Source organism: Lissotriton vulgaris, chromosome 2_1, assembly GCF_964263255.1.
Source record: "Lissotriton vulgaris chromosome 2_1, aLisVul1.2, whole genome shotgun sequence".
In the NCBI taxonomy this organism is placed as follows: Eukaryota; Metazoa; Chordata; class Amphibia; order Caudata; family Salamandridae; genus Lissotriton; species Lissotriton vulgaris.
In genome coordinates, this window is record NC_141687.1 from 443,557,913 (window position 1) to 443,575,856 (window position 17,944).

Here is a 17,944-nt window from a genome sequence, read left to right on the forward strand (position 1 = left end):
TTAGCCAGGATTCAGTCAAGATCGCTAAGTCTGCGTTTATGTTCAGGATGAGATTGGAGACATCAGAGGCATGCTTTACCACAGAGCGGCAGTTGATAAGGAGACTGGATAAAAGGAGGGACGGGATGCGTGTTGTGAATAAGGGCAGAGGCTGGGACTATCGCTAGGTTACTGTTGACTACCCCTCAGTTGCGGAGAGTAGCTGATCTGTAGTGGTTTCATTGCAACTGTACGTATAGGTTGTTCTTTCTTTGGGTCAGAGGGGCATGAGGTTTCATAGCTAAGGAGGAGGTCCACAATTTCTTCTTCTGAGAGCTCCAGAGGGCTAGTCGTTGCAGGGATAGGTTTGGAGGTTTGGAGGAGGGCCATTACTTCTTCCTCTGCGAGGTGGCAGGGCTTTGTGGCCTTATTAGTAGTGGTAGGTCCCTACGTATCACTCCTAATAAACCACTTTCCAACACAGATCTGTTCCTTCATATATTTTGCTTATACTTCAGAGGAAAGCCTAACCAAACTGCAGCATCAGGTACAAATGTTAAGTACTGACCAGTGTCCAATACCATCTTACAGTGCTAGAATATATGAAACTGTTTGTGCCGGTTTAGTATATTAGAGCCTTAGAGGCCAATTCAAAAACAGAAAGATATTTAAGTGTGATCTTGTGTACAGAAGCACAGTGCCGTATGTGTCAATTGACTAGATTATACTTTTCAAATCAATAATACAATAAAGCAAAATAAAGTGTGGCCATGTAGAGATAGGTCCTTCTAATTTCTTAAACATATGTTTCCTGTTGAAATATGGGGATTCAAGATGTGCCTGTTGCTGAAGCCATGAAGTGGCCCCAGACCCCATTAAATACTTCTAGTCAATCGTTGAGTATGGAAGTGGCCCTTTCATAACACACCACCCTGTCGAGTGCAGTTAGTGTTAGTTGGTAGGAAGGGCTGGCACTAATATCAGAGAATGCAGACTTTAACTACAACTAATACTGTCACCAGCCACTAGTGCATGTGGGAGGTCAAGTCAGTGATTTCCCATGTATCATGTAGAAGAGTATGCGGAGGAATGATACGGAACAGAAAAGGGCTATAGTGCTTCAGATGGGTCCACTCCTCCAACAAGTAGCTTACACAGCGTGACCAGAGCATATAATATAAATTACATTCCCCACCATTTACATTTACATTTGTGTGATATCAGCTTGACCCTCCTAAATATCCAGTGGGGCCAGTCTTAATCATTCAGTGTCTTAAAAATGTGAGTCTTGATTCCCTGAGCATTCTGTCATGGTCTAGGAATAAGTAAGACCTGTCCTCTCGGTTATAGCTCTTGCTTAGGAGCTTTACCATGCCAGCCAGGCCACATTGGAGGAGGGGCTAGAGGAGAGGACCTTAAAGAGCACCCCCTAGAGACCAGAAACCCCACCACAGTATTGGCCCAGTAGATATTGGGGTATGGGTGAGATGGGGAATTCAACTATGTTTTACCCATGGTACTCATAGGCAGTGGGTAAGAATGGAGTATCTCCAATGATCTGAGGTCTGGAATCCGACTTCAAGTGGGATTTTGGGGAGTGATCTTGGGGCCCTGCTGTTGTTCATTCATTCCACCCTCCTCAGTCCCATTGCCTACCAGGACCATGAGTAGCACGTCTTCTCTCCACGGCGAATGGCTGAATTGTGCCAAAGTGTTGCTTTGTGATGCTGCACTGGTACCATGCCTAAGAATTTGTGAGTCTTTCTCAAGACTTGGATCATAGACCGGATAATGGGGTCTGTCGCTGCTCCATGATCTATGGGCCTGACACATGTCAGTTGTAACAAGTTGAAGGTTAGGTTAGAGAGGTGCATGTGAGTAAGCCACAACCCCCTGGTGATGGATTAAAGCCAAAGTTGAGGTGCTCGAAATAAGGATTTGCGTTTCACTCCAGCGATAGGGTTTGATTTCTGCATCAGTACAGGACAGGATAATCTAAGGAATATGCATGGGAAGCATTCTGAGGAAGTAATTGTATCATAGGACCGCTACTATCTTATTAGTTTGGATTTGATCATGTTGGGAAAGGCTCATTTGTGACCACTTCAGATAAGTACATATAGTATGCGCCATCAGGGTGGGGAGGCTATCTTCCACTGTGTGTGTGAGGCAGCTGGTGATTTTTATTCCAGGTAACATATTCCGGAGCATATTTCTTATAATATCAACCTAAGCTAGCATTTGTAGTGACCTTTGACATACGAAGTGCCTCACATTTTGCCCAAATAATTTTATAGCCCAAAAGTCGGGAGACTTTGGAAATGAGCGACATCACCGCAGCATGCAGGAACTGTGGTAAATTCACACAAGAGGGCGCATGTTGTGCCCCCTGCATTCATCCACATGCGGAGAGGGCCCATGGGAACTGCGGCATCTACCAAGCATATTATGTCCTCTCGACAGCCGTGACACAACCAGGGAACGGCAGTTCCCTGATGGCTGCAGCACGGCAATGGCGGTCCGACTGCACTAATAGTAATAGGGCGGTCGGGAGACTTCCACCGCCCCGTCCCCATGAGTCTGGTGGTCCGTGGGCCACCATACTCGGAATCTGCCCCTTAGTAAAGAAACAATTCTCTATGGCTTGTAAAAAAGGGGACAAAAACCAGTCATTCACCATATAGCAAAGGCATGCACATTGGCACATAGTAAAGTGAAACTAAAATAATAACAATCTTGCCTCATGTGACCGTGGTGAAAATACCCCATTAAAAAAATTGTGAAGAAAGTATTGGAAACAATAAAAACAAGGCCTACCTGTATTGCTTGCGAGTGTCATATCCAACTGCACTAGATTCCCAAATTTTGGTCGCCAACACCCGGACTGTATTCAGGAACAGAATGAAGTTCAGCTGTAAAGCATGGAGGGTCAAAATTCAACCAAGAGCTCACAAAGTGCAACAATACTGATTGTTATCTACGAAAAATGAAAGAATGCTGCATATGGCTTTTAAAATGAATACATCATGCCTTAGAGTTTAGTTAGATTAGGGTCTTGTAGGACTTGGCCTTTGTTGGTAATACAGTAAATAACACAATTGCACATAACAATAGCATAATTTGTAAACGGATAGTAAGTATGGGCCCTAAGGTATAAGCAAAGTGATCGTCAAAAGTGTATTTTACAGACACATTGATTGTTTTAAGCCAGTTGGGCTAATGGTAAAGAGAAAGAGCTGGGAGAGCCAAGGAAAAGAACCAGCTTGACAGTTGTGAGCACTGACAAAATGAGTGGCCAGTGGAGAACACAGGCGCAGCCACAGGGAATTCTGCCTTTATGAAACATAAAAAACGGCCGAGTTTAAAGCGATAAGAGATATCCAAGTCGGACCTTAGTTGCTGTCTTCTACCAAACGTGCTTGGTAACCGAAGGAGGCCATAACATTTCAGGTATAATATCCTTAAGGCAAATTAAAGGGGAAAGGGGTCAGGGGAAGGCCATTCTACACTTGCTTTAGCCCTTTCTCGTTGCACAAAGGGGGAAAGGCCATTTCACAATTACTTTAACCCTATTTATTGTTGCATTTTATGTTGAACCATTTGTCCAAAAAGTACATGTAACAGTCAATGTACACCTGTAAGGATGGCCTGACTTCATTTAATAGTTCATACATTGCCAATGATAGAACATTGTTGTACACTATAGAAAAGTGACTATTACACATATTTAAACTTACAGATGAATTCAGGGCAACATTAGGCTATAAACTGAATGCTGGGTGCTGTATGCTGTCATCTTTGTTATGTATGTGCAGCTTTTCAACTGGGGTAAGCTCATCTGATAGCAAGTGTTATCTGAAATCATTTCCAGGAGACAATTGCAACGTTCTAATGACTACACTGCTGTGATCTTGGCAATTTGCTTTATGTTGGATGTTGAAGAAAACATTTCTTAAACAGAAAACATATTATTATTGTGTAGGTGACAGTGCAGGAGGAAACAACATTGGGATCAAATGCTGGTTACTTTGGTAATCTTGAGGAAGGTAACTTTGTACTAACAGCAGGCAAGTTGTGACAATGAGCAGAGCGTTGAATATAATGGACATACAAGCTGTACTTAATGGAAATCAAACTTTCGTAGCATGGATACCATATGCTGTGGGAACCAAAGTTTAACAGCAGTAGTCCGTGCACCATGACTGGCGGCACTCATCAGTTTCAGCAGCATATAAATCAGGCATCACAGTGGCTGGTGATGTTCACAGTTTCACAGAAAAACCACTGGAATCTCAACATTGCTGCAACGGGCAGATTGGTAACATGGGTTCATAAATGTGACCAAACATATCATTTGTGTGTAGCATGATCACCAGTAGTGCATTTTGAGGAGCCAGTCTTGAAGGAAGGAAGTGGTGTGTGTGATTGTGTGTTATGAATGTGTCAGTAAGAAAAAGAAAGGCTATTCACCATTAGTTGACAAGTGATACGATAAATCCTTAATACCACTCGTGAAGCAGTAAATGGTGCCTCTGCCAATGGGTCTACAAAACTTTGGAGAACAATCTATGATATGGGAGTACAGAGCAAATAAGGAAAACTATGGATTAAAGTTTAATGCGGTACCAGAAAGACAAAGGCTGTTCTCAAGTTCTTAGATGCCAGGTGAAAGTGTTGAGAATTGCAGACATTGGCAGTAATGTTGTAAAATCTATGACTTAATCAATAGGACTAGTAACATATGAATGCAAAAAAATCTGTTAAGTGTAAAAAGACTATTAATTTATTAAGATGACAATTTTGCAAAAAGGACTGAGAATACGGTAAAATATTTAAAAGAGTTTATTCATTGAAACTGCAAAGTTGAGGTTGATGAGAGTTTGCCAACTTTGGGTACACTGGGTACAAGTGCAGTAAATGTTGTAAAAGGAAAAGAGATAGGTGCTAATCCAAAAGGTAGTGTCGATTAATTACAGGTACGGTGGGCGTAACTTGCATTATTCCACATAGTCATTCCAGTGGAATTACTCTAAAATTCCTTGAATTACGCGAAATTACATGGGAAGAGTAATTCTGCTATTTTCTTAGCATAAAAACACTCCCTCAAGTCTAAAATTGATGTGAGGATGCATCAGAAACAGAACTAGGATAGCAGCTTACTCCTGAAATGTAGTGCTAGTTTTGTGTTTCAACATGCACCCTTGCTGCTAAAATGGAAGGGAGATGCATTTTCCGTTAGCAAAAGTACTAACTTCAACAGAACGTAAACAGCAGCACAAGCAGCCTCTCACGCTTGTTAAATGTGCTGTTGCTGTAGGATTTGCTCCCCCCAAAGTACTCGTAATCGCTCTATATTGGTAATTCTGCATCAAAGAGTACTGGTGACAATTTCCATCTCACTCCAAGAAGGCTGGAGGCCAGCAGGTAGAGCAGACATCTTTTCTTGCATTTTAATTCCCAAATGCGAAACTTATTTTTAAGAAGCTTGTGTCCATGAACAGAACTTATGATTTTATTTTAATTTTTTAATTTTTTTGTCCTCATTTGTGCGATCTTTATAGTTTTTAGCAAGCCAAGTCTCCTCTTAGGAAAGTGAACCGCCCAAGGTAAAAGAGGCGAGACCATGTCTAAAAAATACCAACAAATTCTTTAGAATCCTCCTTCTTGTGGCCACCCTAATGGATCTACCGGATTTAAGTGATTGCGTATTAGTGAAATCATTGGACATCCCTTCCTACCCTATGCCAAATTTTTGTCCCACAGGTCCCAATATTTTGTACGTTTACAAACCACTCGAAGTGTATCTAACTTCGTGAACTTATTGAGTTGGAAAAGCCAGTCATCTATCTTAGGAGGAGATGGAAAAATCCAATTTCTGCATATCTCGCGTCTAGCCAATAGCATCAAGGTGAATAAGAGGCATTTCTGATTTTTATTTAAAGCAACATCAAGATCGTTACCTTCAATGATACCAAAAATAACATTAAAAGAGATGACCTTCATGTTAGTGTTTAGAACTTTATTAGTTATCTTACCAATCTCCTTCCAATAGGTATCAAGGTGTGCACACTGATGAAACATGTGGATGTAATTTGCCTTTATTTCACTGCATTTGTGGCATTTTCTCATCACCTGATGAACAGAACTTATGTTGCTCTAAATAAAAGTTTCTCAGTTGGGAAGGCAATGGTCCCCGAGACGCCCGTCACAATTTAATTCACAAATGCAGCCACAACCATTCATGCATACCTTTGCGATTCCTAAATATGAGGTTGACACCCATTAATGCAATCTCCTATTTGTAACTTCAATGGGAGGCAAAATGGCAAAAGACCATTTATGATTCTAGAACACTTTTTTAAATCTTGTACATTTTGTTTTCTGAAAAATGTAATGAGTGGTTGCCAACCACTTTAGAGTATTACTGAAATTGTAGCTTAAAATAGTTTAGTACATCAGGCCCTCCATTTATCCTCAACTACTATGAAGTCTATCATTATTTTATTTCATTTTATTTTATTTTATTTATGCGATTTCATATAGCGCAAACTTTACCCGAAGGTGTCAGAGCGCTTTACATAAGAACCAGTTGAAAAACATAAGGACTTAGGATTACATGCATTACATAAAGGATACAAACAGAAAAAGATTGCAAATGTACAAGATGTAAAGACACACAAGGAAGAGATACAAATGGATATACTCTAAGAGTCACATAGGCATGGTAGATAGTACAAAGGTCTACTGCATATACTAGTGATTAGAGTTATCTCTATATACATAGGGAGGGGATATGACTGGATATACTCTAAGAGTCACATAGGAATGGTAAATAATACAAAGGTCTACTGCATATACTAGTGATTAGAGTTATCTCTATATACATAGGGGTACAGAGCAGGAATATCGCCGCAAAAATATCGCCTAACATAAATATCGCCGCAAAAATATCTACAGGTAGAAATATCGATGACAAAAATATCGTCTGACCAAAATATCGACAGACAGGTAAGTAATATCGTCAACATTAATATAGTTGTAATAAATATCGTTTACAAAAACATAGTTTACAATAATATCGTTTTTTAAATAATTATAAGTAATGTAGTGTTTTTAATGATTATTTGTAGTCAAAGTAGTATTTTTAGTAGTATATTATTATTTAATAATGTATTTTCAGTTGAATTTAGTATTAATAGTTCCGTAGCGGGTTGTGGGTTTATAGGGGAGTAGGGTGGGAAGTAATTTAAATATAATGAAATAATACATTAATTAATGTTTTAAATGAATATAAATAGTGTAATAAATAATAGTTAATTAATTTTAATTAGTTAATTGAATAATAATTATGTAATTAATTATGTTAATTTTTTAATTATTTTTAGGTGTGTGTACAGGATTTTTTTAGTGAAAATGTTTTTGGGTAAAGGGGTATTTTTAGGGTTCAGGGTCAGTTTTCAGTTTTTGGGTAAAGGGGTATTTTTAGGGTTCAGGGTCAGTTTTCAGTTTTTGGGTAAAGGGGTATTTTTAGAGTTCAGGGTCAGTTTTCAGTTTTTGGGTAAAGGGGTATTTTTAGGGTTCAGGGTCAGTTTTCAGTTTTTGGGTAAAGGGGTATTTTTAGGGTTCAGGGTCAGTTTTCAGTTTTTGGGTAAAGGGGTATTTTTAGGGTTCAGGGTCAGTTTTCAGTTTTTGGGTAAAGGGGTATTTTTTGGTTTCAGGGTCAGTTTTCAGTTTTTGGGTAAAGGGGTATTTTTTAGGGTTCAGGGTCAGTTTTCAGTTTTTGGGTAAAGGGGTATTTTTAGGGTTCAGGGTCAGTTTTTAGTTTTTGGGTAAAGGGGTATTTTTAGGGTTCAGGGTCAGTTTTTAGTTTTTGGGTAAAGGGGTATTTTTTGGGTTCAGGGTCAGTTTTTAGTTTTTGGGTAAAGGGGTATTTTTAGGGTTCAGGGTCAGTTTTTAGTTTTTGGGTAAAGGGGTATTTTTTGGGTTCAGGGTCAGTTTTCAGTTTTTGGGTAAAGGGGTTTTTAAATATAATGAAATAATAGATTAATTAATGTTTTAAATAAATATAAATAGTGTAATAAATAATAGTTAATTAATTTTAATTAGTTAATTGAATAATAATTATGTCATTAATTATGTTAATTTTTTAATTATTTTTAGGTGTGTGTACAGTATTTTTTTAGTGAAAATGTTTTTGGGTAAAGGGGTATTTTTAGGGTTCAGGGTCAGTTTTGGGTTTTTGGGTAAAGGGGTATTTTAATTATATATATGTATTATTGTTGTTATATAAAGTAATGTGTAAAATTAATTTATATGTCCACATTTATTAAGTTTATAATTAAAAAGTGTAGTAAATTTGTTTGAAATAGTTAAAAAATAAAAGTAATGTGATGTATTTTGTTAATAGTACTTATATTTATTTATTATTTAATGTAATTTTAATTATTTTAAAAAGTCGATATTTTTTACATCTATATTAATTACAACGATATTTTGGAGTCGATATTTATGTACTTACCTGTTTAAGTATAGGGTGTCGATATTTTTGTAAACGATATTTTTGCAACGATATTTATGTCAGCTATATTTTTGTTATCGATATTTTAACACCCTACCTATACTAGTGATTAGAGTTATCTCTATATACATAGGGAACGGATACACATGGATATACTCTAAGAGTCACATAGGAATGTTAGAGAGCACAGCGGACTACTGCATATACTAGTGATTAGAGTTATCTCTATATACATAGGGAAGGGATATGACTGGATATACTATAAGAGTCACATAGGAATGGTAGAGAGCACAACGGTCTACCTCATATACTAGTGATTAGAGTTATCTCTATATACAGAAAAGCAGAGTTTCTTCCCTTGTTTTGTAACATCAGACGGGCCTGGTGATCCCCGGAGTAGAATGGCATTTTTCTACATCGCTCTCTACATCGCAGCCAGGGCCTAGGAAGAAGTGCATGAACCAGCTAATCTTTAACTTACTACTATTTGGTGAAATAATACATCAAAAAGGATCACTTCCTGCACTTTTTTTACTCAGCAAGATAGCTCTGAGGTGGTATACACCGCAAAATCACTTTAAACGCTTACATCACATGGGATCATCATTTGGTTCACCTGGGCTTTAAAGTGAGTATAGCGAGCTGCTCAGTGTCTGAAATTTCCCATATCAAAAGTGATTTTAACATCTAATTTTCTGTAAACATGAATGAGAGATTAAATCAAACTGTGCAGTGCTTAATTTGAGCTGGTGGTTTCACCATCACATTCTTAAATGCAAAATAATACTAATAAATATGGTCGTAAATATATACCGAAGTCAACATAATCAATATTGTTAACATGTGCATTGGGCCAACAAAACCACTGGTGTGCACGATCATGCCAGTGCTACAGGTAATGGCAAACAAGCTGGCAGATAAACCTATGTCATCGGGGTGACTAAACATGAAATAAGGGCTCCCAACATAATCTGCACTAAAACATAGCACCTAGAATGATATGGCACACAAGTTACTTATTCTTTTATTTAGATTTTTTCAACATGTATCATAACAAAACATTACAACACACTCCAAGGTATCCCATAATGATTCTGGCAGGTGGCCTCAGTAACATCCATATTTGGAATGCAATACAAATACACCAATAAACACAAATATAGGGTTTCTATAGGAAGGGGGGGGGGGAGTCAGGAGGGGAAGGACAAAGATCTCTCTCACAAGAATATGCCCAATAGGAAAGGGGGAAATATAAAACCACATACATGTCTTACAGTACACTAGATTACCACATTCGGTGGTGAGTGTAGTACAGTGCCTTCACAGATCATTACAATAGGTTTTCTTTGAGGGATTCTGCAAGGGGGCGGAAAGGGCACCAACAGGAGTAGTGAGGGCTAATGGGGCGAGGGGCTCTTACTCCCTGAGAGTGTGTAGAGCACCTTGGGAAGTGTGAGGGGATGGTTGTTGCATCTGCTGCACGTAGCAACCGTAGACATGCCATATGTCTTTAGGGTAGGAGGTTGGGGGCTGAAGTGTGGCATAAATGTCAGTTTGTGAATTGCAGTACGCAATGCTATGCATCCACATGTCTTCGTTGGGCTGATTTTCGTCCCCAGCGGACACCAAGTTCCCTTTTCACTAGCAATAGTGCAGGGGCAACGAAGCGTTAGTGACATAATTTTACGGTATAAACTATTCCCAGTAAGGCCAATTAAGGCGAGGGAGGGAAGGGGGTGGCTATAATGTCAGAAATCGTTTGAAAGACATCAGTCCAATATGGCACTATTCGGGGGTACACCCAGGTCATATGGGAAAAGTCTGCTTCAGGCGCTTGACATTTTGGGCATATGGGCTGTCTAGTGGAATCAAAATTATAAAGCGGGCATGTCCTGTGCACAAACCCAAAATGGAGGAGTTTGTGCAAATGCTTAGGGGATATCCTATGTATTAGTTCAAGGCAGCAACTCCATTCTTTATCCGTTAGAGATTGACCCATATCTTTCTCCCATCGTTCTCTGATTCCCTGTTTCCGAGCCGGTTTGAGCATCCTGCGCACTTTGTATAGTGTGGCGACAAGGGGATCTCAGTCTTCGTTAGTTATGAGAAATGTGAGTGGCTGGAATTCCACAGTGGAAGAGGGGAATGTGTGAGTAGATGAGCGGAGTGACCCAAGTAGCAATGTTATTACAAACGTATCCATATACGTCAAGTCAGCGCTTGCGATGAGATCCGTCATTGTTATCGTCCACCCGTCCGGAAAGAGAGAACCGAAAGTAAACAGTTTTAGTTTGACAAGTGTACGTTGGACAACTATTTCAGATGTGAGGGATAAGTGTGGGTTGCGACACAGTGGGAGCTCTGGGGTGTATAGTGAGATATCTCTTAGCTTCCGGCTCAACCGACGCCAGGCCCAACTAGTAGTTGAGAGAGGCTGCAAATCATTGGGACCTAACGGAAGACCCCGCGGGAACAGCGCCCCCAAGGGAGTGGGGGAGGCCAGATATCGTTCTCGCTTGGTGTAGGGTATGCGAGCGTCCGGATGAAACCACTGACGAGCAAACTGTGCCTGCACGACCATGTAATACAAGTGTAAGTTGGGGACTGCAAATCCACCCCTATTATATGGGAGTGTGAGTGTTGAGAATGCTATCCGTGCCCTGCACCCCCCCAAATCAGACGTATCAGCAGTCCCTTTAACTGCATTAAAAAAGGCATTGGTGAGTGGGATGGGTATACTAACGAATAAGGAAAGAAAGCAGGGTAGGACATTCATTTTAATAAGGGCAATGCGCCCCGCCATGGACATAGGTAGCTGCATCCACCGCTCAACTTGTGTGCTAAGTTGTAATATAGCTGGTCTGTAGTTCAGCCGTATAACTTGTTCCTTCTGCCTATTCAGCACAACACCCAGGTATTTGGTAGTATCCCCTGCCCACCCAGCTTAGTGGCAGCCCCAGTTCCTCCAGAGTGGTAGAGTCAGTGATTGGGAATAGCTCTGATTCATGCAAAACGAACTATTGATGAACAGAATGCAGAACAATGTCATACATTCACCCCAGAACAGAGATCTGGGCCTAAATCCATCTTTTTTTTTTCACCATGCCATTCCAGGTTGGACCCAGCCATATGCAAATCAATCTTGACCCTGCGCCCAATGGGAACAGTCCACCCTGAACAGCCAGGCCAGGTCCTACCTGGACTGGAAACAAGCATCCTAGGACCAGTTTTGGGGTTTCACCCCTCTTCAGCCAGGATAGCTTGATTCCAGTGGCATGGAGAGCACGGGACTCACGTCTGAGCATACCCGTCCCACTCGGGTGACAAATGCAAAACAAACTATTGATGGACAGAATGCAGAACAATGTCATACATTCACCCCAGTACAGAAATCTGGGCCTAAACCCATCGTTTTTTGCTCACCATGCCATTCCAGTTTGGACCCAGCAGTCTTGACCCTGCACCCAATGGCAACAGTCTAGTCCAAACTGCCAGGCCAGGTCCTCCCTGGACTGGAAACAAGCATCCTAGGACCGGTTTTGGAGTTTCACCCCTCTTCAGCCAGGATAGCTCTGATTTATTCCAGTTAATCATCAGTCTGGACATTGCCCCATATCGATTTTTCTCGTTGATGAGGGGCTGCAGATTGGTGTTAGGGTACCTGACAAACAACAAAACGTCATCTGCATGAAAGGAAATTAATAGGGGACTGGACTGAAACTGGAGGCCACAGAACAGATATTTTTCCTGTAAATGTCAGACCAGAGGGATCATGCCTATTAAAACAAGCATTGGCATAGCCAATAGGTTTCCCCTTTGGGACCTCATAAGTGTTTAGCCATGCAACAGTTGATGTTGTTGCACCAAGGATATTGTGCTGGATAACTAAACACTTATGAGGTCCCAAATGCGAGACCTATTGGCTATGCCTATGCTTGTTTAAACAGTAGCCTCCACTGGTCTTCATGACAAATCCATTCAAGGACAACCTAGCTCCATGAAAGCCTTAAACTTATGACGCTGTAAGCAGTTGGAATGGCACGGGGGAACAACATAATATATTCCTTATCTGAATCAATTACCACACTAAAGGCATTACATTTCCCGTGGCAGGTAGTAAGAGAGAAATCAACTTCCTCAACTTGTAGTTGAGACATGACAAAGGAGTACATTATATTTCATTTTACAACAAATCCTACAAATAGAAGCATCCTGCATAATTATTCAAACCATCAATCCTGCAGTTTGGGCAAAAATCTTCCATGTGGTTTGTTAGTTACAGATAATCAACCCTGTAGGCATCCATTAAATGTAAACGTACTGCTTCTAATCAATGATGCTCAGAAATGGCCCCCAGCCACAGGTTTGGTATAAAAAAACAGCCACTAACTGAGGTGAAGTAGGCCACTTACACCCATGGCCCTGGTGTCACTACAACTGCTGCACCATTGATAGCTGCACCCGTGATCTGCCCACTAGAGGGAGCTTCTGACGCAAAATGGAACATAAGAGGAAGAACCTGAAATATTACAGCCCTTTAGAGGAGGAGAGAGAGAGAGAAAACAGTTCTTCTTTTCGGGTAGGAAAGTGCACATCATGAAAGATGGGCCACCTCTGAATGTAAGGACTGTGACAAGGAGTGGATGCTGTGGTACTGATCTCTGTAGGACATCGCAGAGGGAGTTTGTGTTCTCCTGAGCGTCTGCCGCAGGAAGTTCCTTCCCCAGGGTTTAAACTGTAGGGGCAGCACAGAGGCACTCCGAGACCAAAAAGGCATGGACTGGCCTAGGATTGTACATCAATAGTCTGTCTGCTGTTGCAGACTTCCACAGGGCTAAGACTCGCCTGTTTGCATCACTGCTGCTCTGTGGTGCCTAGCAGTAATTTCGTTTATGCTGCAGCACATTGCCCTCCAAAGCAGGAGAGGCTGGGTTCCTGCCCCGCCAAAGACCCCTCGATATCTGCGCAGATGCCTGCGCAAGCGAAACGTTATGGGTCCTGGACAATTTTTGTCGATGGAAGGAGTCATTCTCTGTTACGTCACAAGGGCAGGGACGCCGTATCAGAAGGCCACTTTGGTTAGTTTATGGAGGCAAAAAAAATACGTATACAGATAACCTGGACACCCCTTTTATTTCGGGGAGATTGGCACCCTGGCCAGCATGACACCTGAACTACATACCCGAACACACCCGTCTCCTGGAGCCAAGGCCGCCTTGGAGGGAAGACTGGGTGCAAGTGCCAGGGAAGCAGGCGCGATGTCCAGGATCGGTGTTACAAAGGGCGGGTCACAGGGGTTCCCACAGCCCCAATCAATACACGTCTTCATGTAACACCTCCTCCCTCACAACAGAAATTCCCTTTCAAACTACACCAGCTAATGGCACTAAATGAGACCAGCAAAAACAGCCGGGGTTGTTGTAACACATTAACCATAATTACCCCCCTTTCCCAGCTGCCACCCCTACCCCACCCGGTGCTCCCACGTACATCGTCATGAGATGATAATTGGGGCAGCCGGCATCTCTCAATTTAATGCCAAAGCGTTAAGAGAGTCCCCAAATGGGAAATACAAGGACGCACAGAGTATGCTAACGATATATCACTAAACTGTTGATAAAATAATTGTATTTTTTTTTAAAATACAATTGTAGAGACAGAAAAAAAGCTGCTGAGAATAAACTCTGACCGCATACACCTTACAGGCCCAGGTTCCAGCATGTTCACTCTACCATCCATCCTTCCAAGAGTGATGAACGGAGCCTTACTTTTTAGTGGTGATAGGAGCACACAGTGTGCTTTAAATGGGTCAGTACTGTCCGGTACTGAATGCCGGCACTTTTTATTTTAAGAGGGAGAGTACCTGCACTCCTCAAGAGTGACATGATACATTGAATTGGAGAGTACTTGCACTTCTAAGAAACGAGCAGGTACTTTGGTACAGGGTACCTGCACTTCTATTTTTCCATTTCAAACACTGATGCTGCACAACTCAATGAGAATGAGAGACCGGAAGACCAGGGAAGAGAAAGAAAGAGGCATGCAGTGGATTCAGCCCTGAAAAACCTTGGCATTAATCAGCACTTCCTAAAATTACCTTAGGAGCCCTGTACTTACTTTTTATATATTTATGTAACATGAGTCTGGTGTTCTAGGTCCGGTCCCCGGTGGCTCTGCTGACCCCAGGGCATGGTTTGTGTCACTACCAGTCATCAAAACAATAACCCCAGCGGCCTGTCCTGTCCCCAGCAGAGATGTGTAGTTGGCAGTAGCTCAGTCAGTGAGCCCTGGGCAGTACCATAACCAGTGAACCCTGGGCCCTAGTGCAAGGAAGGAACTGGGGCCCGGCTGCTGTTTGAGATCTAAAACACAACAATAATCAGGGTTCACCTCAGACCTCTGGTTCCCGGTGCCACTGCACCTGCGCTGCCCACAAAATATTGTCTGTGTCTCTTGGAATAATGAAAACCATGCCGCTTACGCACCTGACCTCGGTGGCTTGCCCCAACAGAGATTTGGTGTCGGCAATAGTATAGCCAGGGAGTCGTGGGCTTCAGTATAAGAAAGGAAGTGGCCCCCCAGGCTGCTTTTTAAATGATAAAACATATCAGTTATCCGGGTTCCCCTCAGGCCTCCTGGGCCTCGGTGCAACCGCACCTGCTGCACCAACGCAAGTCACGTCACTGTGTCCTACATTCACTGGTGCTGCTCCTACCCAGCGCGCGTGCGTGTTCACTATACAAGAGGGGCAGCTAACTCACAAAGCCTTAGTGAGAGAGTTCATGCAACCACCCCATTACACGAGAACTGGTAAAACGGCAATCACGTTCAAGAGCCAGCCAGAAGCACAACAAGCTGTAATCCGCATAATACTAATACAATATTGTAAAAGCTTCTTCTCTTTCACTTCTTCCTCGTCATGCCCATCTACTTCTGGATAGATGAGGTCTAACAAAAGACAGTGATAATGGGAGCATGCCTCAGGATACCCAATCCAACCCATGTCTGGAATGAATCTCTGCGTTCCTCGTCCACGGGTGTCGTTGGGTGAAGGGGTCAAAGGTGGGTCACTTTCTCCGGCCACCAAAATGTGCCGAAAACTCAGCCTGACCCCTGGCCTTTATAGTTCGATTCCATCATAAAGCACAAAACTCAGGAAGAGGGGTAAAGCCAATAGGCTGCCTCCTGTATACTGTATCATGCAGTACTCGAAGGGCAGACACACAGCTGCAGACAAAGTCATTTTGCGATTCTCAAATAGCGTTCTTTTGTGAATCGCTATTTGAGAATCGCAAAATGCTATGTATGTAGAATTTGCAATCAATTTTGCGAATCTTACATATTCCTTAATTGTGAATCTCAAATTGCGATTCACAATTAAGGAATACCTTCTCATTCATTCCTATGGGCCTAGAGGCCCAAATGAATAAATGGGAAGACATTCCCAATTTGCGATTAGCAATTAGCGAATCGCAAATTGAAAATGCAATTTCAAGGGTGCAAGGGTGTCAAAAGGACACCCTGTTGCACCCCTGAAATAAGCATGGGTGCACATGTGGCACACATAGATTGTGCGTGACATGGAACTTGGAAAAATGCCAAAAAGTGCATTCTTCAAAGAAATCGCAAATTACCACCAATTTGTAGTTGGTGGTAATTTGCAATTCCTTAAGGCGAAATTGCACTTTTTGGTGCTTCTTACATTGCATTTAAGGAATCGCAAATTTTGTGAATCCTTAAAAGCAATCGCAAAATAAGAAATCGCAAATTTTGCGATTCCTTATTTTGCACGCAGATTTGCTTCATACATCCCATTTAGCAAAAATGCGATCCCAAAGGCCGAAATTCTTTGAATTTCGGCATTTGCGAACGCATTTGTGCTTGATACATATGGCCCAAAGTAACACACCTGCAGATATCAACATATGCGCACACACAGATCAACATACATACAGCAATACATAAAACAACAACACGCCAGGAGGCATTCCTGCACACAGATCAACAGCATAAGTAAAGACGCGTATGGACGTATAAAAATAATACAGGCTCACACGTGACACGGACAGAAAAGTAGCACATAAAGACCCATATAACACACATGCAGACATACAGAGAGACACAGACAGCATGCACCCCGGCCTACCTGCAGGCACCAGTGGGAGGATGAATGAATGCATTAGCGTGCCTGCAGTTGCATGACTCAAGGAGTACGTGAGTAAACGTGGCTGCAGATGTGTGAGTGTAGATCTGAGGAAAATGATTTGATAAATAATCGATGTATGAAAAATAAAAAATATGCTTTGGTGTAGATGGTGTTGATTTTTGTTTTCCTGCAATTAAGAATTTAAAGTTTCTCCATTTTATTATATTATTGGTCAACTGAATTTTTTTCTAGACCTCACAAACAAACACGTCTGAAAAAGAATAATAAATGTGAGCCGCGAACACAGACTAGTTTTTTTTTCCCAATGCGACAATCAAAACTAGCACGGCACGCTGCAGGGGCAGGGGCGCACGCGCCTCGCGCAGCTGCAGGGGGAGAAGGGGGCTGCGCGATTCCCTTGCGAGAGCGATATTTGCTACCATAAGGTGGCGCTCGCTCCTGCAAGTGAATAACCACACGTGTACGTGTTGCCATTGAAGGCAATGGAACATGTGCACACTTTTGGCGGAAAAGCCAAAGCAATAGCTAAAGGTCTTTTTACCTAGCAGCACATGTGTGCTGCGTAGGCGAGACCTAAAAAGTAGGGGGGACAAGGGACAACCTGGTCGGGTCCCTTATGAAATAGGAATCGGTTTTGACAGGGAACCATTCACTCAACTATGAGCCGTGGGGCTGAATACAAAAGCTCAATCAGTGCAATAAAATTGGCAGGGAGCCCTAGCTCATAGAGCGTGGCTAGAAGGAAAGGCAACTCTAGGGAATCAAAAGCCTTCTCCGTGTCGAGACAAGCTATCGCCGCGGGCACCTCAGGATCAATCTGGTTAATGACTGAGAAGACTGTCCGAAGATTCAGGGCAGATTGTGCTGGTGACAGCATTTGATCTAACAGCATGGAAAGTCGTGTGGATATTATTTTTGCAAGAATTTTATTATCAAAATGTATTAAGGATATGGGCCGATAGAAATCACAGCTCGTGGGTTCCTTATCAGGTTTCGACAATAGAGAGATGGGTGACTCTCTCATAGAGGGGGGGGAGCGTTCCAGCCTCCTTAGCCTCTGCATAGACCTCGAGGAGCTGAGGCACCAGGATGTCTTTAAATGTTTTATAAAACATTACAGACACTCCGTCCGGGCCCAGAGCCTTGGAGCCACAAAGGGCTTTTATGGCTGTGGTAATCTCTTCTACTGTGAAGGGGTCACTAAGAAATTCGGCTTGACCCGTGGTAAGCCATACCATGGCAATCTCTTGCAAGTACGCCAAATGTTGCATAAAGTCCTT

General features: G+C 42.1%; 1 protein-coding gene across 1 annotated transcript in view; it reads right to left on the reverse strand.

The window, feature by feature from the left end:
• The window catches only part of PTH2R (parathyroid hormone 2 receptor), a 721,892-nt gene that overhangs the window by 119,383 nt on the left and 584,565 nt on the right, over window positions 1-17,944 (reverse strand). Inside the window, exon 10 of the mRNA XM_086958607.1 lies at window positions 2,797-2,891. Within this exon, the coding sequence (XP_086814733.1) occupies window positions 2,797-2,891 (95 nt within the window). The remainder of the gene's footprint in view (window positions 1-2,796; window positions 2,892-17,944) is intronic.